At 41.2% G+C, this 25,463-nt stretch overlaps 1 protein-coding gene across 3 annotated transcripts; it reads right to left on the minus strand.

The window, feature by feature from the left end:
• Window positions 1-1,740: 1,740 nt before the first annotated feature.
• On the minus strand, window positions 1,741-25,429 carry mafgb (MAF bZIP transcription factor Gb). 3 transcript variants are annotated; one of them, XM_085410521.1, is made up of 4 exons: window positions 25,093-25,429; window positions 24,189-24,363; window positions 9,938-10,003; window positions 1,741-7,527 (listed from the first exon to the last, which is right to left on the minus strand). In XM_085410521.1, exons 3-4 carry the CDS (start codon window positions 9,971-9,973, stop codon window positions 7,048-7,050), a joined length of 516 nt encoding a protein of 171 aa, XP_085266647.1. In that variant the 5' UTR covers window positions 9,974-10,003; window positions 24,189-24,363; window positions 25,093-25,429; the 3' UTR covers window positions 1,741-7,047. The 3 variants fall into 3 exon arrangements, with proteins under 3 accessions (XP_085266647.1, XP_085266646.1, XP_085266645.1); XM_085410520.1 differs by lacking the exon at window positions 24,189-24,363 and having other exon boundaries at window positions 25,093-25,425; XM_085410519.1 differs by lacking the exons at window positions 24,189-24,363; window positions 25,093-25,429 and adding an exon at window positions 10,136-11,494.
• Window positions 25,430-25,463: the final 34 nt, after the last annotated feature.

Below are 25,463 nucleotides of genomic sequence, written 5' to 3' on the forward strand. Positions count from 1 at the left end.
AGCTTTATCAGACGCATCTCCACCACTCCTTTTCTGTCTCTGTAAAATATTTATAGATGTAGTCTGAGTGGTTGTTTTAGGGTTTGTGATGAAAAGCTTCATTATGACGAGGGTTCGACCCCTGCAGGGGTGGCAGAAAATAAGGTCAGCATGTCTTGACAATCACAGGAGGTCTGAGGTGTCAGCTGACCGTGTCTGCTGAGTGATAGTCTGGATTAAACTTGTGTAATGTTTAACCTTTTGTTTGTTTAGAGATGTGGCACATGGTTTCTCACTGGAAATGCCACAAGAAGTTTAAATGTGGAAGACAAAAATAAGAACTCTACAGGTCAGCAGGAGGCCTTGCATGACGGCTGCATCATTCTCGGTTAGAAACGGATTAAAAAAATTAAATAAATAAAAACACAAGAATGCACCAATTGTGAAATTTTAAGCAGATAACAATGTTTAACCTCACTGGTGACTCAGCTAGGGTTAAGATTAGGTTTCTGAAACACATTTTGCTTCTGAAATAATTGCACAGTCAAATGAAATCATTTTAACAAACTCGAAACAACAACCTGTTGCGGTAAGGTGAAGCGGTTTGAGGACTTTATGGACTTATCAAAGGAACAAGTCGCTGCAGTTCTACAAGCCTGAGAGGAGTTGGATGTTCTTTGTGCAATTTAATTAAATCTTGCTTTGTTTTTTTTGTAGTGACTGTATTACTGCATCGCTACTACACTCTGTAGTCCTCTCACTCTCTTTTTTGTTTGTCTCTCATTGTAGTTACTGTCCTTTATATTTTTATTAACAACACAAAATTTAAAACAAATGTTGACGTGGATTCTCTACAAATACAAATATCTGAATATCAGATGTAAAAGACTTCAACCTTTTTCATATGACATAAGAGATAAACTGCTTACAAGTCCGTTACTCATCTAAAGTGGGGGTTTGAGTTACTAAAACACACAGTATACTTTTGTTTATCAAATGGCCAAAAATAACAGGCCAATACTGTTATCGACCGAGGAACAGTTTTATGGCCAGGTGAGGCCAGTTCTTTCGTAATGAAGCCTCATTGAGGTCTGAAGTGGTTTTGTTGCATTTGCATTTGGTTGCTGTTCTCTTGAAATCTAAATATGAGGGTCAACAGACGTGTCAATCTAAGCGAAGGAAGCCATCATTAGTTTCAGAAAACAAAATATTGTATTCTAAGTGTCGTCCAGACACATGCACCTGACTGGATGTGAGAGACCCATTCTGAGCTAGAAATGGACACCAAACTGATGGAGCACAACAAACAAACATCAGTTGCTGCAGTTTTTGAATGCCGTCTTATTTGCTGAATAAACTGATGGGAGTTGAAGCCAATATCTGCCAATAAAAATGGTGCATCCCTGTAAAAAAAAAAAAAAAAAAAAAAAAAAAAAAATCCTAAATAAATAAATTTGAAGACTTTGTGTTTTCACAGTTAACTGCTAAGTGAAAGTGGGTAAGCCACACCACATATGCCAGATTTAAACAGAGGCAAGCTGACATTTTAATTTATCAGGTATATTTAAAAAAAAGAAGAAGAAGAAGAAGAAGAAGAAGCTAAACACCGCACATTAGCTCTTTAACCTCGTCACATCACACTGTACAGTCAGGAAAACAGACAACTTGACAAACGACTACGATAGCGTCAGTGCTCCTGTGAGGCAGGAGTTTGGATTTTGCCAGTTTGCATAATTAGATGTGTCTATTTAACAGCAGCCACATGTTGACACATTAATGTTTACACAGAATGCTTCTCTCTTTTTTTCGTTTTTCTTTTTAGAAACCAGAGGAGCATAAAAACACAGAGAAGCAGCACACGTAATTGTACAATTTGACATAACTTACAGTCTCAACACAAGTTGAGTTTCCTCTTGTTTTATATGATGTCTCACACAAACACACACACAAGCCCATTCAGCTATCTTAGTGAGGACCTTCATTGACATAATGGTCTCCTTAGCCCCTTACCCTAACCATTAAAAATAAATGCCTAACCCTAAAAAAACCAAACAAAAAAACCAAACAAAAAAAAAAAAACAAGGTTCTATTAGTGTAAGAAATAAGGTTTATAATTATTTTTTTAGTCAAAATATTAAAATAATTATATAAAAAAATATTATATTGATATCGGATAGTTTAGACAGGTTCCCCTTCCACTGAGACTGCATGTATATTATAGAGTGTGTAAATAAAGTGTTACTTATAAAACTAACAGAAAATTGTGTGGATATTGATAAATACTAAAAAGTGAATGACCTCACAATTGATTTAACAGCACAAAATAAAGCACAAAAACTAAAAGACTCAGTGTTCTGTGGAGGCTAAATCCACTCCAAATCAAATCAAATCACTTTTTATTGTCACATCACATGTGCAGGCACACTGGCACAGCACATGCGAGTGAAATTCTTGTGTGCGAGCCCCACAAGCAACAGAGATGTGCAAACACAACAACACAAACGAGCAAAATACAAGAATGGCCAACCTGAAACTAATAAATATATGTACAATATATAATAGTGTATGCATTTCTGGATGTGTATACTAAATATTTTCCTACGTGTGTGTGTGTGTGTGTGTGTGTGTGTGTGTGTGTGTGTGTGTGTGTGTGTGTGTGTGTGTGTGTATACACATTTTTACAAATTAAATAGTAAAAAAATAAAATAAAATAATAATAATAATAATAATAATAATAATAAAATATATAAAATATACAGAGTTGAATATGTGCAAAACAAGTGGCATTTATATACAGTGTGGAGTGCATAATGTTGAAGGGTTAGTGGGACCTGTCTACCTTTTTGATTTTAATATCATGTTTTTAGCTGATATTTTAATAGATACCACTCTTTCTGTTAGCTCAAAAGCTGAATATCTCCACAATAGCTTAATACATGGATCAATTAGTCAGAAGGGCTCGACTACAGTACAACGCCAAAGATGACCGTCGGAGGAAGGAGAAGAGGAGCAGAAAAGCTTAACAGGAACTTTAAAGGAGAGTCTGGATGATCCAGCAGCCCCAAACTTTCTCTACACCTAACCATAACCTAGTTGTAACCCTGACACTAAAACCACATTTTGAGCCTCAAAAAGGCCTTCAAATTTGGTGTGTGTCCTCACAAGTGACTGTTGGTTCTCACAAGTATAGTAGAATGCAGATTTCGGTCCTCACAAAGGTAGCTAGACAGAAACACACACACGCATGCACGCACAGCTGGCCAGTGAAAAACATCAGTGAGACAGGCAGGAAGCAGCAGACTGATGGAGAGGGACAGAATACATTTTTAAAACTCAGATAACGGCATTCAGGACGTACAAAACAGGGCGTTTTCTTTAATATGGAGAAAACACGTTAATACACTGTATGAGATACTGAAATTTGCTTGTTGCTCAATACCATTAGGTGTGATAAGTGATTTTCATTTGACATCTGAAGCTCTCTGGTTTCACGCCTGACTGAACGTGTGAACGTTTATCCGTTCAAAGACTACGGAGAAAAAATATTTTCAATCACAAACCCATTTATCCTCCTGCGCCTTTTTCACTGTTCACCAGTTTGACTTCTATTTCTGTACAGATGAAGACACTCCTTACTTATCATAGTAACTGCACAGCAGTAGGCAAGCTAACCCATTTTTCTTCACAGTGGAGAAGTAGCGGTTCAGGTAAAAGGCTGCATGTATGTTTTCATCTGTGTAAATTGCTTCTCTTTCAGCTTTAAAATCAGGTTAAAAAATATTTGAGGCAATTGTACTCAAAGGTAAACCTCACTCTTTGACAGACAAACCATTAAATAGCAGAATAGTTTTTTTTTCACTTCATAAAACACCATATAACAATTGTTATTTCACTTCCCTGACACTTCAAGAACAGTTAAAAAAAACAAACAAAAAACAAATACAACTGGAACGATGTTAAATACACATAACCGTGTAAAATACAGAAGCAAAAAAAACAAAAACAACATTTTTTTTTAATCACACACTATAAAAATAAGTTATTGAAGGAGTGGGTGTGATGTAGCCACAAAGGCCTTCAGCAGAGTTTCACATATTTGCTACTTTGCCTGATGACCTGAATACACAACGCAGTGTGTGAGGTTAACCATAAAACTTCCTCATCTCGTTGGTCACTTTATCTGCAACAGGCTGCACAGACCAAAAATAAAGACATGGAGGCCTGCTCAGAAATACGTCACAAACGTGAACTCTGCCAAAGTGCAGTTTAGCAAATGATCTAACACGTCTGCAGGGCTGGAGCTGAACGATGAGGGCCGGGGAGGACAAAGACTACGATTTGAGAAAGAGTGCAGTTACTCACTGTGTCATCACCCGCTTCAGCCTGAAATCAAACACGTATCAAAGTCATATCCATGAAATAGGGAACGTTATATTACCTCGTCACATACCTACACAGCACACCACACACTAGTTCACGGCTACACACACGTGCCTAGTAGCTAGAGAAAAAACAAAGCTATTCAGTAGTTAAGCCACTTTTGGTACAATTGCAAAATAGAGAGATACTGTATATCAAACAGATTTTGTTATACCTTTTTTTTGTTTTGTTTTTTTATACATGTCATTACAAACGATGCAAAGATAATTGTCTTTATAAAAATCCAGACTCCACCATACATAGACAAAGATTCTTTAAGTATAGAACACCACGTAAGACTACTTTTTATGGTAAAGCCCGCGTGAAATATGTGAAATTCAGAGAAATGTTTGTCACCCATGCCCGCTGACTGCACTGTCAGAAATCACAGTTGCAGTTTGCAGTTGTAAGTTTTGCGGGTAAAAACAAGAAAAGAAAAGTGCAACCCAAATTGCTCTGATATGAGGCAAAGGTTTTCCTGCAGGTGTTGTAACCTACAGCAGACTTTGTTTATAACAGACAAATGTATTTTATGCAAAAAAAACCCAAAACAAGACCAAAAAAAAAAAAAAAAAAAAAAAAAAAAAGCAAGAATAAAATTCAGGCTCTTTTTTTTTTTGTTGCTAATCTCCCTTTTTCTTTTCACTTAAAGAGGACCTATTGTGCTTTTCCTTTCTTTCTACATATGTATACATTATCATGGACAAATAACAAATAGAAAAAAAAACAACCTGTGAGTGAAACGCACAGACGAGAAGGCTCAGCTTTAGACTGTTTTTCTACTTCTGGCCCAGTATGATGTCAGTGAGAGCAGATTCCCCTGGTAATTTCAGGGACATAGTTTGGACTGTGAGTACAGACAAAGATCTTCTATTTAGGATTAGCAGCCAATCAGAATACAGCCTAAATGAAAAGGGAATGGAGCTATAACTGAACTGAAGGGCTGCATAAAAGGACCAGTATCAGATAAACAAGCATTATTTCAACTCTGAATCATGCAAAGCCACTCTATGAAACCATGTTTTGAATGTTCTCAACTCATTGTCAATCCTTCTGCTTACCAGAAGGTTGCCTTAAAAGGGTGAAGAGCTAAAGCAGCTCATGTCAGACACAGAAATGACCTGAAGGGGTGCATCAAAGACTAGTGTTGAATAAATAGGGATCATTTTGCACTGAGACTTATGCAAAGCTTCTCTAGAGTCCAAGAATAAAAATATAGAGATGCAAACGAGCAGAATAGGTCCACTTTAAACAAATGACTTGCCAAGGTACATAACTGTTAATAATCATCATCGTCCTTACGTGCTATTACACAGCTTAAATAACAGTGTACGGGAAGAGTTCAATGCTGTCACTAGCTGACTCCTGATTGGTCAGTTTATGCTATAAAGCACAAGCATACGCAACACATCTACACTGAATCTCCACCATCCTTCCACAAGTTATCATATTATTTGTTCATCAGTTATCCTTTTGACTTCTTCTCTATGCATATCACTAGGAGGAAAAGGCACTTGCCCTTCCAAATGTCTTGAATAATCAACTTTGAAGCAAAACTCAAAGAGGCTTTTATCTTCATATGACCATTTCCCTGAAAATTCCCACACTAAAATAAGGTCAGCGAATTAAATAACGTCATCTCCTTTTCCTATAATATGTTTTGGTAAATATTAATTGCCTCCTTTTCCCCTCCTCCTTTCATAAAATTCAGGAAGTACTGCATGTAATAATGGAAGCCAGTTGGAGTTGAAAAATCGAAGGACAGAGAAAAGAGTAGGTAAGAGAACGCGAGAGTGTGACTTGAAAGTAAAAAGACCATAAGAAAAACAAAGTAAAAATACAGCTACCCAAATATAGCAATACCAAAACGAACACGCGCCACAGAATTTCACAGAATTCCTGATATATAACAATTCACACACAGAGAATACACCTTGGACCTCATGTGAATGACAACACAGTACAAAACAGTAGAAATACAGTTACCACCATTGTATAATATATATATCTTCTATAGTACTTTTCTGAAAAAAGTTCTTGGCTAGGTGGAACAAGATGGGGCCTCTCTGCAGCCACTCAAATCAGCAGGTCACATTAAATTCAATGATTTCCATAGAACTAATCAAGAATAAATGCTCTGATTCTCATGTGTGTTTAGGATTGTTTGATGATGTACCAAATTTCAATTTTATACATTTTATTTCGATCAGGCACCTCTTCAAATCTGTGTGCAAATTCGTGACATGGTTATTATGTACTTAAAAAGAGATTCACCAGCACTGAGCACCGAAAACCAAATAAAAACTGTTGGAATTTTCTCATTTTGAGTATTTACAAATGTCAGATTATTTTCTTGATCAGGAATAAGACAGTTTTCATATTATTTGGGATTTCCGGGTCTTCAGTGCCCATAGGAACCCTGTGTATTTGTCCTGCATTGGTACAAGAGTTCTCCTCCGCTTCCATCCTTTCCTTCATCTGCACTGATCAGAAGTGATAACGTGACAGGAGCGTGCCGTGACGATGCAAGCGAGGCCGCCCGGCTGTTTGTCTGTCAGTGCAGATGGAGGAGGAGTCCGGCAGAGGGGAAGATTGACTCAGATGCAGCTAAGCTCCATCCTGATGCACCTTCATCTCCCTTCCCTTCCCTCAAGACCGTGCGTCTGTTTTTGACTTCACTATTGTAATCACGCTCGTCGCCGTCGCCACCTTCCCTGGGATGAGCGGACCGATGACCGATGACGCCACCCCTCCCCCTCCCCCTCCAGCCCTGACCCCGACCCCGACAGTGGGGCTTCGTGCCACAGTCCTGGCGAAGGTCTGTAACGCCTCGTACTTAGACCTCAGAGCGTCCAGCTCAACGCGCATCGAAGCATTCTCATTGGCCAGTTTGTCCACCTCCTGCTGCAGCTGAGCCTTCTGCTTCTCCAACTCCTCCTTCTGGGTGACACGCTTCACCCGGCAGCTGGCGGCGTAGCCACGATTCTTCAGGGTGCGCCGCCGCTGTTTCAGTTGCAGGATCTCTTCTTTGGTGAGCCCTCGGAGGTGCTGGTTCAGCTCCCGCACCGACATGGTCACCAGCTCCTCGTCTGTGAGGCTGGTGCCATTCTCGCCCGGCTCACGCTTCACCTGCAGGACACAGGAAAAAGAGAGAAGTGAGAGAGAGAAAGCAGCAATGAGTTGACTGTAAAAAGCCCCGCCTGACACCTTTAAGACCTCATATTATCTGTTACTGCCAGGAAATGTTTATGTGGCCTGAACATTCAGACCTGTATCAGACTCTCCAGTGGCCACGTGTCACCCTGCCAACCCAGAAAACCGAGATTTAGAAGAAGTGGCAGCTGTTGTGCTTTAAGCCAAACCATGACCTTTCTCTAAACTTAATTACCATTAAAGGTGGCTTGGTTAACAACATATTGAAAATAATTCACGTGTTAAATCTGTGACATGATTTAACCATCCACATTTCAAACAGTGGTTTGTGGTTTACCGATTTCTAAATCCTGAAGAACCCAAGCTTAACCCCAACAAACTCTGGCCCTTGGAGTTTTTTATTAAATTGTTATCCTAAGTGTTGACAATCAGGGAACAAAGAAAATAATCATCCTACCATGCACTGTTTTGCTTTCTCCAAACTACTGGGTTAGGGTTACCACATATGATGACTCAGGCCTCAGTTAAGAGGCGAAGTCATTCCCTCCACCACCAAACCCTCAAGCCTGCAAATGTAGACTTTGTCATGCTTTAAAACGGGAAAATATTTCTAGTACAAAAACACAAATGAGTACATGTAGCACTGGAAAGATTTAATAAACAAAAAAACAAAAACCCCTTCATTACTGCATGAATTCAGGGTTAAACTTTGATTTAATCATCACAGTTTGGATTCCTCCATCAGCTGATGCAAAGGTCAGCAGATGACTGTGGTGAATGGCAACAGACATAAATGGACCCAGATCACCCTCTGCACCACGTCCTGGACAAGCAGCAGAGAACTTCGTGTGTGTGTGTGAGAGAAACTATGTATTCCTATCTTTGTGGGGACCAAAAATGAGAAGTTCACTATACCAGCAGCCCTTATGGGGACCAGAATCCTGGTCCCCATAAGTTTGAAGGCATTTTTGAGACTCAAAATGTTTTTTAGTGAGAGCTAGTAAGGATTAGTAAGGGTTAGGGACTCATTTTTGATGGTTAGGGTTAGGGTGAGAGGCTAGGGAAAGCATTATGTCAATTCGATGTCCCCACCAGATATGAATACCACACGTGTGTGTTTCTTTTCAAGCTCCTTATTCAATTACATTTAGATGTTTAATTATTTTGTCACAGGTTGTGTTTAATGGTTTTAGTCATTTTATTTTGGATAAATTCAAAGAAGAGTTTTTAGAAGTAGTATAGGAGGTCCCTCTCCCATGTAACCAGCTCCCAGATCCCAGGACTGGATCAGGTGATCCTGAACCATCCCTTAGTTATGCCGTGAGAGTCAGGCTGCTGGGGGGACTTCCCAGCATTGAGCATGTTTTTCATGCCTCGTGTGTTTATCCCGCTACAACATGTGAATGATGTTTTTCTTCTCTACTCTGTAGTTTGTGTTTTGTTCTCCTTGTCTGTGATATCTCTGCGCTCTCTTTTTGTCTCTTCTTTTCCCTCCTCACCTTCCCATCTGCTTATTTAAATTCAAGTTCATTTACATAATCCTTTAAAATGACTGCCCAGAGGCATTTCAAAAAGCCCAGAGGTGTGCCTTCCTTCTAGCATCATTTTGGCTTCAGATGGGCATTTTTTAAATTCTGCGGTCCTCTGAGAAAGTTTTCTTTTCTCATTTGATCTTTGACCTCAAACTGTACTGAGTTTGGGGTAGGTAATCACTAAAGGAGAAGCATAAGAAGACAAAATTGTCCATTAGGCATAGGGGTATTGATTTTGATGCTTTCCTTTTTTCTCTGCTTCCCCTCACCCAATCTCAGCAGATAACGGCCCCTCCTTGAGCTTTGTTCTGCCACAGTCAACTTCCTGTTAAAAGTCGTTCTTCCTCTCTGCCATCACCACCTCATATGGGATTGTCTCTCTAATATCTTGGGGTTTTTCCCTTACAATATAAATGGCATTGTGAATAAATATGAAATGAGTATTTACTGGTGTATCAGCATCCCTTAGTTATGCCGTCATAGGTTCAGGCTGCTGGGGACTTCCCATGACCTGAGCACTTCTTCCCACTGCCATGCATTTATATGCCACTGCTGCATATCATTATCTTTAATCTACTACTTTGTGTTTTTCCCGTATGTTGTTATGGGCTCTGTGTCCTTTTCTTTTTTCTCTTCTCTTTCCGCTCATTCTCCGACCTTTAAGGGCAGATGTCTACTCCTTTCTGGGCCTGGTTCTGCTAGAGGTCTCCCGTTAAAAGTTTTCTCTTCCCAAAGTTCCTGCTGTTAGTGGACCATCTGATTGTTTCATTTCTCTAGAATATTGTAGGGTTTTTAACTTACCCAACAGCTTACCCTGTATAACTAAAATAAAATTGAAACATGCACCTGCTTACCTTCAAGGCTTTATTTCCTTTGTTAGTCGTCGTCATGCCACAAGAGCCTTGCTCTTCTGAATGAACCTGTGGAGATGCAGGAGAGCACAAAACATAAGCAGAGAAACATCACAGAAAAAAAACATTAAAATAAACTGTGTTTAAGGACACCCTCTCTTCTAACAGTCAATTTAAAAAAAATTGCAAACCAATACCTACCAAGAGGAGTGGAGACATGGTAAATCTATATCTACTATGTTGTGGGAGCATGTTCCACTGTTGTATCGGGGTGAGATTGTATGAGTGAAAGTGACAGAAACTTTTCTTAGAATTTTCCTGACTTCCTGTTTCCTTGTGGTTACACTGACATTGCCCACTACCTTTGTGTTGTTGCGCTCTTATTGGCTGGCTTTCTGCCAATAGGAATGAAATGAGTGTGAGTGAAGAGGAAGTGGTAAAAACTGTGGGAAGGACTCCAGGGGAAAACCAACTGTTAGAATGTCCACACAAACAAACACACACGCACACACACACACACACACACACGCACACACACATTCTCCGTACCAAAGATGAGCAGAAAACAGATATAGACCTACACCTACTGGGGATAAAAATGAAATCATTGATGCCTTTGCACCAAAGTGGAAACGAGACAAAAAAGAATGGAGATACAAATGTGTGAATCAGAAGTCAACAAAGACCGAGCGTGGAAACGCAAAGGATGAGATCAGCCCTTAGAGCGCACGGCTCCATGATGAGCATCTCCGCAAGCTCTCAATGAGAATCTTTGTTTGGTGACCTGTGTGTTTGTGTGTGTTCATAAAGGGCGGCTATTGTAGCTGGTGCTGAGCGATCATCATGAGACCAGTCATGACGACGCAGCAGATTCCGGATCTCACTCCCTCCCTTCTCTCCTGCAACACAAATTTCTGCTCTCCTCTCTTGACTTTTTGTTCTTCCCTTCTTCCCTTTAAGGGGAGGACAATACAAGATATGGTTGTCAATCACGAGTCATTAGCCAATGAGCATGCAGCATCCCTCAGATTCAGAGTCAAATCAAGCCCGAAGTCATCATATCCATTTTAAAAACAGAGACAGCAATGGCAATAATTCTCAGATTAAAGCCTCACAAGGGGACCTTACAAAGCAATGGACGATGTAAAAATTTACATCAGTCTTAAAGCCCCCAAATCACACACACACACACGCACACACACACGCACACACACACAAAAAAAAAAAAATCAAACAAACCTCAAAGTGTCACAATCCAGAAAGGTTTCTTTATTAACGTTGAGCATTATTGTCACGGGATATATCACAGATGAATGCTGCCTTTCATTTACCTCAGAAGTCGTTGTTGTAGAAGTTGGAATTTTAGGTCTATGATGTAGGAGAGCAGCCGAAAGAAGAAGACAACGTAGAATAACAGAAACAAGAACTGGTACCCTGGATGACTCAGAAAGAATCCAAGATAAAAGATTAGCCTTGTAACAAAGGAGACCTTTCATATTTTGACCAGCCACCTATCCCATCATATGGTGTTATAAGTTGAAAGTTTACCCTAAGATGTACTTTTTGAAGAAGTTTTCTCCAGTGAATTATCAGAAAACAGATCAAAGATCCAGGGTCTATGATATATCCCCTGCTATTGATGCTTAAAGTTATAGAAAAAAATGTTTTCATTTAGACTAGAATCATTTGGAGTGGTTATAAAATGGATTTGGTTGCAGTTTTCAACAACGCTTAAATGTGTTTTTCAGTCCTGTCTTATGTGGTTATTTCATGTACTCTTAGTTATGAGGGCTCAAATATGCTGGAAAACAAAACAGCTTTAGATCCACCCCTATGCACTCTGAGGGCCTGTAACTCAAACGTAACAGTTTCACAGTATGGTGGTTTGCATCATTTCATTATAATAAAGCTATTCTGAGGGGGTCAGGTGGAAACTTTTCTCACTGGACTAATTTCTACGAAGGCGTTATCACACCTTTCTTAGGTGTGATGACATTTAAATGATACCGGGCAACACGACTCTTTCCATTTTTTCTATCAAAAGACACCAAATGTGTTAGTGAGCCTCCCTCACAACGCATCACTGCCTGCCTGTCTGTTTGTGAGGGGGCTTCAGTGTTTGTGCATGCACTGCCACAAATCCTACAGATATAAATAGCTGCAGATCAAAGAAAAACATACAAATAATTATGCATGCACACACACACAAAAAAAACATGTCAAATGCACAGCAAGTTAAAAAAAAACAAAAAAACAGTTTAAAACTCAAGGAAGTGGTGAAGAGTGAAAAACAACAACAACAAAAAACGCGCAATAACATGCGAGGCTTAATCCGATGGAGAAATGGCACAGCTTCATTTAAAGCATTTGACTTCAGCACTTAAGGTTCTTCTTAATGAGTTACGATCAGTCAGTTAAACACAATCTTTTATTAAAGAGCTTCTTCTTGAGAGCTGAATGTGCCGCTGCACTCTTCTGTTCTTTTAGGATGCAGCCTCCCACAGCTGAGGTGCACGCTCGCACAAAAGATGAATCAAAGACATGAAGACTGAGGTTAGCTGCTGGGGGTTGGGTTGATGCAAACAGAGGGGGCATAAAGGGGGCTGTTTCCCTGACAGGCACTGGTTTATTTCCCTTGTGCCCAAACCCCCCCATCCTCCATCTACATAGAAACAAAAAGCATGCTGCCAAACACACACACACACACACACACACACACACACACCCCTGCTGCTATGCCAGCGGGGCACAATAAAACACACATGCAAAATGGTTGACTGCGAGTACACAAGTGTTTTAAACAATGTCGTACTCGCATACTGCAGAGGTTTGATACCACATTTAACGTCGTAATTAAAAGCACTTTAAAAGGCACTTTAGATGTTTATATACGCAACATAAAAGGTTGGCATGGTGGTGCAGTGGTTAGCACCATCAAGTCACAGTAAGAAGGTTCCTTGTTTGAATCTTTAGGGCAGCTGGAGTGTTTCTGTGTGGAGTGTACTGGCATCCTCCCACAATTCAAAGCAGTTAGGTTAACTGGTGATCCTGTGTTGGCTATAAATTTGTGGCTCATAGACATTTATAAATCAGTTTTCCACTTTATAAATGCCAATTAATTTCCAAAAAGGTGCCAGGTCTATTCTTGAATCATTCTGCTCTATCACAACACCACCGAATGTAATCAGATTTATAAACCGTAACCAAACACTGAGGAATTACAAGCAGTGTCAAAAGACACAGTATAAACCCCCAGAACTTCATCACTTTACTTTTTTTAATGTTTTTGTTTGTTTGTTTGTTTGTTTGTTTTAACATTCTGTTTACACCTGGAAAAAAAAGTGTGTAAAACTGCAAAACCACTAGAAAAAAACAGTGATAAAAATTTTGGGTGCAGCGCTCAGCATTAATTAATTGGCTCTTTGAGGGTGACTGCATACATAAGCATAATTTATCTGCAAACAGGTAAATCAGAGTCTGCGTTACCTTGTGTCACCTTTACAGAAGCAACACAAAACAAAAACCTGTATGTCCTAATCCATCATGGTTAGACAACAACAACAAATTTCAAAAAACTGACTAAGACCAGAGGATAAAACTGCAACAAACTGTGTCTTTTTGGGGCATCTGTAAGTCACCCAGGTTGAGGATCATCTGCTGAGCAAAGGCATCGGCATTCATCTTGGGTGGACACACAAACACAAAGGGCCAGAGGTGTCCTTCCCATCATGCTTGTTAGGTGATCGCTGCGGTGTGGTCAATGCCACAGCCACTGTTGCTACAACAGAGCTTTTTTTTTTTTTTTTTTGCTGTGGCAGGCTGTATTTTTATGGAGCAACTGAAAGAACGCTGACGACTCAAGAGCAGAGCTGCTTACGGTTACAGCAGAGAGACAACACACACAAACACGGAGGACGGGATGTGAGGACAGGGATGGCAGAAGAGCTGAGAAGTGGTGAAGATGAGTAGAATATGGTTGGAAGGCAAAAAAAAAAAAAAGATGAGAAAGTCAGGAGGGAGAAAAAAGATAGCAAGGTGAAGACAGAAAAGAAGAGGAGGAGGAAGAGGAGAGGGGCGCTGGTGGTGAAGGAGGACTGAAAGAATGCTGACGTCTCCAGAGCTGATTAGCGTTACACAGAGACATCACACCCACAGCCGAGAAAAATGCTGAGTATGGAGAGAGGACAGGGTGTGAGGAGACGAGGGGGGGTGCAAATGACAAGGGAGAAAGAAGAGAAGAAAAAGAGAAGCAAGCGAATAGGGAGGAGCAGGAGGAGGAGAAGGACAGAGGAGGAAGGGGGGGTGGGAAAGCATTTCGGTGAAAATGCATCCTCAACACATTTGTAAGAGCTTAGCTGTGGAGTACAGAGAGTGGGGGAGAGAGAGGAGGAGGACGAGTAGGGGGATAAAGCCCCCCCAAAAACCCTGAACTCAGCAACGACCACAACTAAAACCTCCAATTAGAAAAGTTCTGAAGCTGATCCAATGCAATGAAACCACTGCTGACCACCTCCCTCTCCCCTCAACCTTCTTTAACACACAAAATAAAGAAAAGACTTCACATCTCTTCCTGTTGACAAATCAAATCCCACAGAAGGGACAGGGGGATAGTCTTGCAAATAAGAGCTATTAATAATAAAACCAATACATCCACACTCAGACTTGGGGAAAAAAAATAAAATAAATTCAAGCATTTATTTTCCCCAAGGCTCATATTGCAACTCCCCGGGCAAACATTTCAGCGACAACTATCTGTCGGCTGACCGTCTTTCTCAACAAAAAAATTTCCACAACAAAAGTGGCGATGATAGAAGTTAACCGCCCTCTGGATGTGGGTTCAAGAATAATTTTATACTACCCTTTTTATTGATTACAGCAAAATGAAATTAAACATTCTTGATTGGGAGAAAAGTAACCTGACATATCCTCCTTCATTCAGGCCTTTTTCTTTTGTTCCCCAATCTGCATAAGAGACATGTTGATCCCTGTATGAGCCTTGATTCCTCCTTATCCGGTTGCCTGCTAGAGGCAAATATTTATCATTTTTCCAGTTGACTGTATTCATAACACTGTGTTTCCATTGGCTATGCATAGTGAAGTATTATAAGCATGCAAGCAACCTACGTATTCAACAGCACATCTGACGGCAATGATGCTATGCAAAGGTAGACTGTGGACTGGTTGAAAAGTTTACTTGAACAGAAAAGGAAGTGGCAGCAGAGTTCAAAACAAAGATAGAAGCATAGAAAATACTGTTGTTTTTAACACTCAGTTTCACTTCACTACAGAGAAGTTCTTTGTTTCTTTTAACTTCTCTCTGTTAAATAGGAGCTAAGCTGAATAACCAACAACATCACAATAAAGAACGAGAATAACTTACAGGCAGGTCGTTTTTGACAGCGCCCCCTGGTGACAGCGCACAGTTATAACATTTAGAGAACGATCCGCGTATGACCAAAGCTCAACCAGGTTGCTGCCGTGATGCTAGGCAAAACTTCACTTCACATTCGATGTGAACTATTAGATTACTGGGTCCAACTTTCCTGGCTTTACTCATGACTGCATGATCTACTGGGAAGAGGCACGTTTTTGCTCTCCTTCGACACACATTTCCGACATCAGTCTTGCAGAGCTTCATAATTTTTTAATAATTTTATGCATTTTGTGGATTCATTGCGGAAACAGTTTCATAGTGTCAAAGTATTTGTTAGTAAGTTAAAGAGATTTTTATTGAGATAGTCATGCGCTGTCTCAGGCCTACCTTTTCAAGGGGGCTAGGGTCGCTTAACCACATGAACAGGCGTTTTACAATTTTCACATTCATTAGGCTATTAGGGTCCAGGCGATGTGTATTTTGTCAGGATAAGGTTTTTAGTGTACTTCCACATGTCTGTCCGATTTGCATGACTATGCAGACTCGTCTGCAGAGATTTGACTTGACATTGCACCAACTATGCATGTGTAGTTGGCTTCAAAGAACTATGAAATGAGTTTCAAGTCAACCGTAGTGTCTCCAGCTGCCCACGCTGCAGCAGAATATAATCACTGCTTAAAGGTGACTGTGCTTTTGGCATCAGGACCCCTCTGCACTGGAACAACCTGCCTGAGGAGGTCAGCCTCCCAGTAGTCACCTTTAAATCACCTCAATGCATTTGCAATGATTTTCTTTTATGCCATGACATTACACGTAAGATCTTCTTACTTGCTGGTAATCAAGCTTCCTAATTTTAGTTTTGCCATTGACTTTTATTTTTTATCATTCTGTCTTGCACCCAGGATGAAAACCAGGGTAATAGTGCAGCAGGATGTGATCATGGGGCTAATAAAGATAGATTAAAAAGAACAAAGGACACAGCATGATGAGACATAGACTGCTTTCTCTCGCAGACAAACAGGATGATGAACTCTCTCTGTGCGGCTGGCTTCAGACAGAGCTCTAATTAATCTTGTTTGCGAGAACCTTTTGCCCCGGCCTCTACTGCCACACAGAGAGGAATTTCTTAGAAAGAGACTTGCTATTTAAGAGCCGGTGGCCTGCTGCAGACACACACAGTGGAAAATAAATGGCCAGATTAGGCGCTCCAAAAATGACCCGGGGGCTGCGACAAGTGGGTGTTTGCGCACATAAACAAGTGAGCATATATAGCCAATGATCAAGAATAGATTGTAAGAGTCACAAGTCATTTGTGATGCAGTGGCATTGCTGCGTTTATTGAATAATCCGACAATAACAACTGCTTTAACTGTGTCTTCTCCTTCAGGCATTTCTCTAAGCAATAGCGGGGGGGGAAACACAAAGGATGGCAGCTGAGTGAAGCAGTAGACGCGCACAGTAGGTCGTAGAGAGGACATGACAGAAAGACATAAAGGAAGCAAAACGTAGGGAGAGTGAATTGAAACCTCAGACAGCTACAAAACTCAGCTCCTGGCAGCAGTCCACCTTGGGTTTGTTAAAAAACAGAGCGAGTAGCTCTCATTGATCCCATGTGGGCCGAAGATGGTGAGGGAGTCGGTAAATAATTAACGATGAGCTCTGTGTGGAGTCTGATTGAGAATTAGGAATCAGATCAGAGATAATGGCAACCTGTGTGTAGAGAAAAGGGAGGAGCAGCGATACAGGACCTTGGGTCTGAGGAGCTGAGGAGTGACAAGGAGAGAAGTCACTAGTATGGGCTATGTGTGTTTGAGAGTGTGTGTGCGCGTGTGTGTTTTAGGAAAGGAAGCTATTAACTGGAGGTTATGCAGAGCGTGAAATAAGCATGATAACACAGACAGAATGAGGAGATGGAGAAAACACAGGAAAAGTCATGGAGAAGAGGAGTCTAGACCAAGGGTGTCAAACATGTGGCCTGGGGGCCATAACCGGTCTGCAAAATGGTTCAACTCAGCCCACCAGAGTCAGAAAAAAATTGTAGTTACTCCAACTTTTGAAAAAAAAAAAAAAAAGAAGCATTGTGACATGAGCGTATGACACCGTACATCGAAAGTAACGTCACAACTGCTGGCGTTCAAAAAAAATGTACGTTTTCTTCAGCTCTCTGGTTTTTTTAAGCTGGTGCTGGAGGCAGAGTTGTTAACACAACTAATTTCCATAGGTTAGTTTAAATTTTGCCCTTACTTTTCTGCTGTGGTTCACACCATTGCCTGTATGTAACCATTCTTGAATTCAAGATCATTTTCTGAATGCCAGGAGTAGTTCGTGCCCCACCCTCATCCACTTTCTCATCTCACATACCCCTCCTTAGCACACGTGGATCTGCCTCACCTGGGAGCTTGAGTTTCCACTGAGGTCCTCTTCAAAACACAGCCTAAACAACTATTCTTATTGAACCTGCAATTCTCTTACAAAACATGTTTTCAAATCTAATTGAGGATGTGGACCCTGCCAGTGAATGTGTGTTTGTATGTACTGTTTGTTGGCATATGCACACTTTTTACGCATTTCTCTTTTTAAAGCACTGTGTGTATTAAAAAGTGTTATACAAATTAAGTCATTATTAGTAATTAAAATCACTTTGACATTGATGTTCTAGCCCCTCATAAACATATATGGAATCACTTTCACAGTTTACTGAGAGTTAAAAAGGGGCAGCGTGCGTGTGCGTGTGTGTCTGTGTTTGTGAGACAAGTGCGTTATTAAAGGCGAGAAAAAGTCCTGGCGTCGACACGTTTTTCCCATTCCAGGTAGTAAGTCGGAGTGTGATGACAAATTTCCCAACACAAGCAAAAAAAAAACCTGCACTGTCAGGCAATTGAGCTCTGGCACCTTTTTTTCATAAGTGCTTTTTTTTTTTGAAGAGAGAAAGCATGTAGCGCAGGTTAAGTCATTTCTGTGTGTGTGTGTGTGTGTGTGTGTGTGTGTGTGTGTGTGTGTGTGTGTGCGTGCATACAAACAGAGCTGCGAGGGAGACAGGGATAAGTTAAACGACACTATAAGTTTATTTCACCCAGACGCCGTGCATCCCAGGTCAGCAATACAAACTCGAGACAAAGAGAAAGTTCGAGTCCAAGAGCAAAGTAAGCACGGCGCGACTCTGTGGGGAGGCATTCATCATTATCAGTCACATTAATGGGAAAGTATCATCAGAAAACCTTTACCACAGGGAGGAGGAGACATGTTTGTGGTTTACAGAGGTGCACTCGGGGGCAGTGGTCTCTTTTGCACTGCGACATTCTCCGTGACTATTTTAAGGTTTTCCTTTAAGATGGTATGATGGGTATTACGATATATTTAAATGCGCACAGAGGGGCAGAGTATGTGGACATTTTACCGAAGCAGTGCTGCCTGCTTCCCTTCAATCTGATATTTATCCTCCTGCTAAACGCAGCAGTTTAAAACAACACATGACTAACAAAACTTCACTTGTAAAAACCATAAACAATTCTACTACTTTAAAGAAACACGATTAAATGCCAAGAATTGTGAAGTGAATAGTGCTGAAACAACTTCCTGATTTAAAAAGCCTGATCTTCCAGCTTTTCCCAGGCTAAAACTGGACCCATTATACTTTTTCTTTGTGTATATATGACATTATAAATACAAAATATTTGTACAGGCACTGAGTAACAGCCTCTTTGAGCCTGTGAGCCAAAAGCTCAGACTTCAGATTACTCTAAACAGTGAGTTTTAAGTAGATTTTTCTACTCTTTTATTTTGTATTTATCTGACAGTCACAGACAAAAAGCCCATTTCCAAAAGGGCAATTAGTGGAACTAACTTTAATATCTGTTATGGACTGTCTAACAAACAAAGCATTTGAAGATGTCACCTTGGACTGTGGAAAAATCATTACCACAGCTCAGACAAGAAATTACAGATTACTGCAGTAACATTACTTGGTGGTGAAAATAATCATTAGGTGCAGTCAGCTGCTTCTACAAAAAGGTCAAACAGATTGAGAAGGAATTAATAACAATATATATATATATATATATATATATATATATATATATAATATTTTTTTTTCTTTTTTTCATGACTATAAGACGAAAAAAAGATGCAGAAAATACAATGAAACAAAGGTTCCATAGCTTCAGCAGGCCCTAAACGCTAATTCCTCATCAGCTACATTTGCTCACTCTGAAGGTGATTAGATCTAAAACATGCACTTGTTTTGTTTGAGAATAGGTCTGATGTTTACTTTGCAAGCCAGCCTTCAATATGAGGAGGGGAAATGAAAACTCAGTCGAGACACCGGAGGACCATTGTTGCTTGGAAATAATTTAATGCCACAGGTGATAGCAAAGCCGGTGCCACATTCAACGCACACGTATCTCTGTTCCCTCTCTTTGCTCCTTGGCATTGATCCACTCTGTTTGTGTGTGTTTTAAAGCTTCAGAAATTCATACCACAATCCTGGGATCGTCACACTGCAGTTAAAAAATGCGGCAAGTTGGCATAGAGATGATGCAACTGGTAGACAACCGCTGGTGCGGATACTTCTGTTACCAGGGCCTTGCATCTTCGCCGCTACAAGCCAATCACAATATCTCATGGCTGCATCACTGGTGAGGTATGGAATGAATGTGTGAGTGTTATTTTTTTTAACTGGCGGCATCTCTAAAAGCTCCAAAATAAGCCCAAAGGCCCACAAAGGAAAAACTTGATAACTTTACTCAAAGACTACAATATCACTTCACCGATCACTGAAATGCACGACACAATCGATTCAGGACCGAAATCTAGATCAACAACTTAAACTGAACTTCAACTTTTTTCCATTAAAAAAAATAAAATAAAAAAATCCCTTTGACATGCTGAAATGAGATTTGTCTCATTTTCATACACTTTCTGGTTCTCAGGGAGGTTATGAAATAAGCAGTCGAAGCACTTGTGGAGGGCGGGTACATTAAACGCACACACACAGACTCGGAGACAGAATAACACAAGGACAAGATGCGCACTCACATCGAAGCAAAAAAGAAAACTGAAGAAGAAAAAAAAAAAAAACAGTGGAGCACAGCAATGATTATGCACCAGATCTGCTTACACCATATTTCATCATTACTGTGGAGAAAAAACACTCAACTATTGATCTGCCCCACTGCTTCCTTTTCTCTCTTCCTCTCTCTCACTGCAATTCAATCTTTTATTCCCGTGTTTACTTATCGCATTTTACTTCCCTCTCACTCTTTTAGAAATCTGCAAGCAAAACAAGACTTCTGAAATGGTTCCCAGTAGTAAACAAGACCATAAACATGCAAACACTACTTAGAAATTATGTTCACAAACACCGCGTTCTTCCTCGCAGACACACATACACACACATACAGAGGAGGTGGACACAATATCAGAAACACCTGTGCAATCTAATGCAATCCAGAGCTGTAGCCCTGCAATAAACGCTGCCTTTGTGCAGTCTCTTTTTTCAATGCAATCTCAGAGCAAGAATGGATACAAAAATCATGAAAAAAAACCTTAAGATAAAATTCTTTACTTTAGAACAAAAACATCATTAAACATCATGTCCTCAGACTTTGTTCACAGTTACTGGGTATGGATCTAAAATAACCTTTTGGTACTGACATCAATGTGTCCACATTCAGTTTAAGACCAAATTAATAGGTGCTGATGTATTTTAGAGGGAAAAACTAGATTTACAGTTCTAAGCCAATAAATAAAATATGTGTTCTAAGCATTAGTAACAAAACCGAGGCATGCTGTTGGCAACAGCCTCAGAACATTTGATCAGTTAGGAAAAAATATCAGTTCCACAAAAGTTTGATAACATCACTCTCACAGATGGAAAAAAAAAAAAAAAAAAGGACAGGCAGTGAAGATGAGGGATTATTTTTCGAAGCTAAGAAATGCTCAGAAAGGAAATTTAAAGGACATATATAAATATATATATGAAAATACACAGAGTCTCTCTAGAATTTTTTTCACTGGATCCACATACGATGTGTTGCTGATAGTGCTGGGCAATTCAAGCAGTCTTTTTCATCTGCCAAATTCCACTTTAACCTCTGTCTATAGATTGTGCTGACCATCTTGAATATACCCAACTCCTGTTGTAGCTCAGTAAATCATCCTTCCTTATAAACACAGCCAAAGGAGGCTCTACATCACACATGAGCAGAGCCTAACGGCCACCTCAATTCGATTCCCTACAACCTTAAAAGAAAACTAAACAACCACCCAAAAATCAATAAACACTGCGTGAAAGGAGGCACACGGGAACCCTGACTTCAACTGCTGCTGGTGCTCCTCGTTCTGCTCTGCAGCCTCTGTGAGTTAGAGCACAGCAGCACCCATTCTCCACCTGCTGCAGGTTCAGTATGAGTGACCCTCAAGCTAACAGCAGATCTCCAGAGTAGAACAAGAGCTACTGTCCCCAGCTGCATTAGATCTTGTTCTGAACTGGACTGCAGAATGACCTTAGTAGTGACTGGGCTTTCAAAATAAAAGCATGGGGGTTGTGAACTAGTTGTCTCAGGCTTGTTTTGGGATTATTTAAAACATTCAGGCAATCTGTTATATCTACCCAAATTAATGGATTTTAACATTCATCAGCAATATGTGTGCGTGATATTTTCATTCAGATGTTCCATGTGAGGCCCTTTGTTTACTATGACTATCACTGCTCTGCATGATGCTTCAACACCTTGACCACCGTACACGTAGGGCATCAAACAGTGTATATGAACACACATATACTTCCTTCCTCATCGAGGCTTCAAGACAGACAAGAAGAGATAGAACGCAATCAACCACCATGCACCAAATGTTGTAATGGCCAACTGATAGTAAAATCACTTCCCTTTGTTACATCTCCTTTCTACGCCTCAACAGTGCAGGCAGGAACTCACACAAAGCTTTTAACCTTGGTGCTTGGCATACGCACAGACACACACACAGCCCTACAGCAGGAAGATCTTAGCTTCTTGTAGGTGTTTTATATCTCCTGCTTTCTTTGCAACCTCTCACATGTATATACACACACTCACACACACGCACGACAAGGCAAAGAAACTAGCTGTGGTAAGTAACAAGTGAAAACGCCATCTGTCAAGCGAGAGCGCATTTGCTTCGCCTCAGCATTTTCAGGGGAATGCCTTGAAGACAAAAAGGTCCTTGTTCTCAATCTCTCCACAAATCCCATCTCTCATTCTTCCTCCCTCTTCCTTCATCCCCCCCTTTTGCTCTGCGCGCCTCGCCGCTCTGCCACCATCAGCAAAGTTGCACACATAAGCATTGGTCAGCGTTCAATTACCGCGAACACCAGGGAAGGATGGGAAAGTACTTGACAGAGAAATGCACTTCAAGCACTGATTAAATACTGATACCAAGTATAAAAAGCTTAGCCCCTAGGTTGTGTGTGTGCGTGCGTACATGCAATGAGAAAAGGAAATGGGAAAAATCTGTGTGTGTGTGTGTGTGTGTGTGTGTGTGTGTGTGTGTGTGTGTGTGTGTGTGTGTGTGTGTGTGTGTGTGAGAGAGAGAGAAAGAAAGACAGTGAAGAGGGAGGGTTGGTGGTGGTGCTCTTCTCTCCAATACTGATACAACTGTTTCATCATTATGACCCTCTATTACAGTACTTGCCAACTTGCTTACTACATACTTTTGATACACTCTGCAGAGTGCTGACTCCAACTAAAGCTGCTGATATGGAGTCATTAGGGGGGTGAAGTTTCTGTTTTTCTTGTGCCCACAGAGCTTCCCTATTACTCTTCAGTGTTTAAGAGTTGCAGCGCTCATAGGCAGAAGATAATGGCCCATCCGCAAGAGATCAATCAGAGGAAATTCTGTTGCACAGCATTATAGCTTCCTTTTTTAGCACACGTCTCAGTGTGGGTTCATTAACCGCCATGGGAATCAGTCCTTCCCCTCAGCCTTCATTTGTGTCTGTATTTTTAATGATATTTACACAGGAGGTTCTTGTTTTTAATCTGGCAAAATCAGACTGTATTTATTTATTTTATTAAAAAGTGAACTAAAGGTTGAGGGGTTAACTCTATAAGGTCTGAAGCCGCCTCCATTCGCTCGTTTTGTATCTGACCCTGGTATGCAGTGGACCCAAGCTCCGGTTACCTAGGTAACTCTCTAATGTCAATCAGCCGCATGTTCCGCTCTCATTGGTGGCTTCTTCGTTAAATACCGTTGAAGTTGAGAAAAGTTCGACGGTAGACCCGCCCATTTCACGTCGCTAACCGTTATTTCGCCCCTCTTCGCTCGTAAACGGTGAATGTCACTGACTTCACATGGCTTCTGGCCGTCAGTATCGTGGCCTAATTTATCAGAATGTGATTTTAATTAAAATTACTTTGGCTTTAAAACATCCGAAGTCTAGGCAATCAGAAAAAAACCCTAAACAAAGGCTTGGGGGATTCAAACATCATGGGGTTAAGCCACTAGATAACAAACATCGTGCTCCAGTGCACATAAATTAACTAGTGTTTGCTGAATACTACAAAAATGTACACATTTAGGACCATTTTAAAAACACCTATCCTTGACCCCGACTCCGTGACCAGGTCTAATTTCACCGCCGTGAACAGACCTCCTTCCTTCCCTCTACGCCAGACCTTTGTCCGCCCGCCCGCCTGCCGCCGGTGCCATGTTGCCATGGCTCCCTCGTGCCTCCGCTCTGCTTGCGCAAACGTTGAGAAATACGAACGTTGTGATGAATCAGCATCTCTGCCGCGAGCTCAAGCCGGTGAACCAGCAGCAGCAGCACCGCGGCCGGAAAACCGAGTAGACTCTATGAGAGTAAACCCGGTAGTACAAGTCCTTAAAACGCCAAAAAATACTCACTGTTGCTGAGTGATACGCGAAGCGAGCGGCTGTCTGTGTGAAGCGGCTGACACAAAGCAAATGTCAAAACAGTCACTCGGGCAGTTCGGCCACAATACTCTCTCTCTCTCTGTAGCTAGCCGCTGGGCGTCTGACAGCTATCGACGCTCCAGCATGACAGCCAGCCGTGTTTTGCCTTGTTTAAAAAAAAAAAAAACAGAAAGAATTTTTTTTTTTTTACATATTTTTATATTTCAACCTACAGCTAAACAACCAGAGAGCAAACGAGACGCTCATATATGAGAGCCCTAAATCCCAACATAGCTAACAAACAGCTGACTAACGGTCATATCACATCTGAACCAGCAGCTGGATATGTCCGGTCTGTGTGAGCGCCGCTGCCGCCGCTCCAAATGCGAGGCACAGCCAGAGAAAAAGCTGAGGTTATGTGCCGTTACCGAGGGGGGTTTCGGTGCTTTAAGTAAACACTATACATTTAGAAATTTAACAGGCACAAAACAAGGGAATCCCCGGGCACCGCCGCGTCTCCGCGCGGTCATCTAATTCCGACACTTCTTTTTCAGCCTGACAGCCACACTCATCCTGCCCCCTTTGTCTGTCTTATTATGAAATCACCGGTTGGTCGGTAGTGCGTGGCAGCTAGAGCGACCGACCGCGTTTCAGTAGCGCATGTACCAAAGACCTCGATGATGATGATGATGATGATGATTCAGCACTGCCAGACTAATGCCCTTTAAACAACAGCAGCAGCGGCGGCGACGGCGGCGGCAGCGCACACCGGGACAGGCGGCAGTGCGCCCGCACTGAGCGGCAGCGACGGCGGCCGTGCACACTCAGCAAAACACCTCTACATTCAGCACTTTCTGAAGACATTTCAGTTTTGATTTCGACAAAGCTGACTCACCAGAAGTCAAACCGGCGCCTTTCGCCCACCCGCAGCTTCGAAAGGTTGACGTCCGCCGACGGTTCGTCGACCCGGTGTGGAGAAGACAGACAGTTGGAGAAATGTTTTTCCGCTCACGCCTTCTCTCGCAGGTCTCCAGATATATCCACTCCTTCCCCGCTTGTTTTAGTCTATGGTCGGAGGCGCCAGACGTCAAATGATGTTTGGATCACGTGGCTTCATTCATGAAGGATCTACGCAACCCGCTTTTAAAGAGACACGAGACACTACTACTGTGTGCTTTAACAACAGGCAGCGTGGAAAGCGTGACACGACAGCTGTGCACATCTCTATACTTAGAGCTAACATTTGAACCTCTGATCCAACAATAG

Source organism: Rhamphochromis longiceps, linkage group LG6 (genome assembly GCF_057381845.1).
Source record: "Rhamphochromis longiceps isolate RC_006_pf linkage group LG6, R_longiceps_female_GT1.1, whole genome shotgun sequence".
Lineage (NCBI taxonomy): Eukaryota > Metazoa > Chordata > Actinopteri > Cichliformes > Cichlidae > Rhamphochromis > Rhamphochromis longiceps.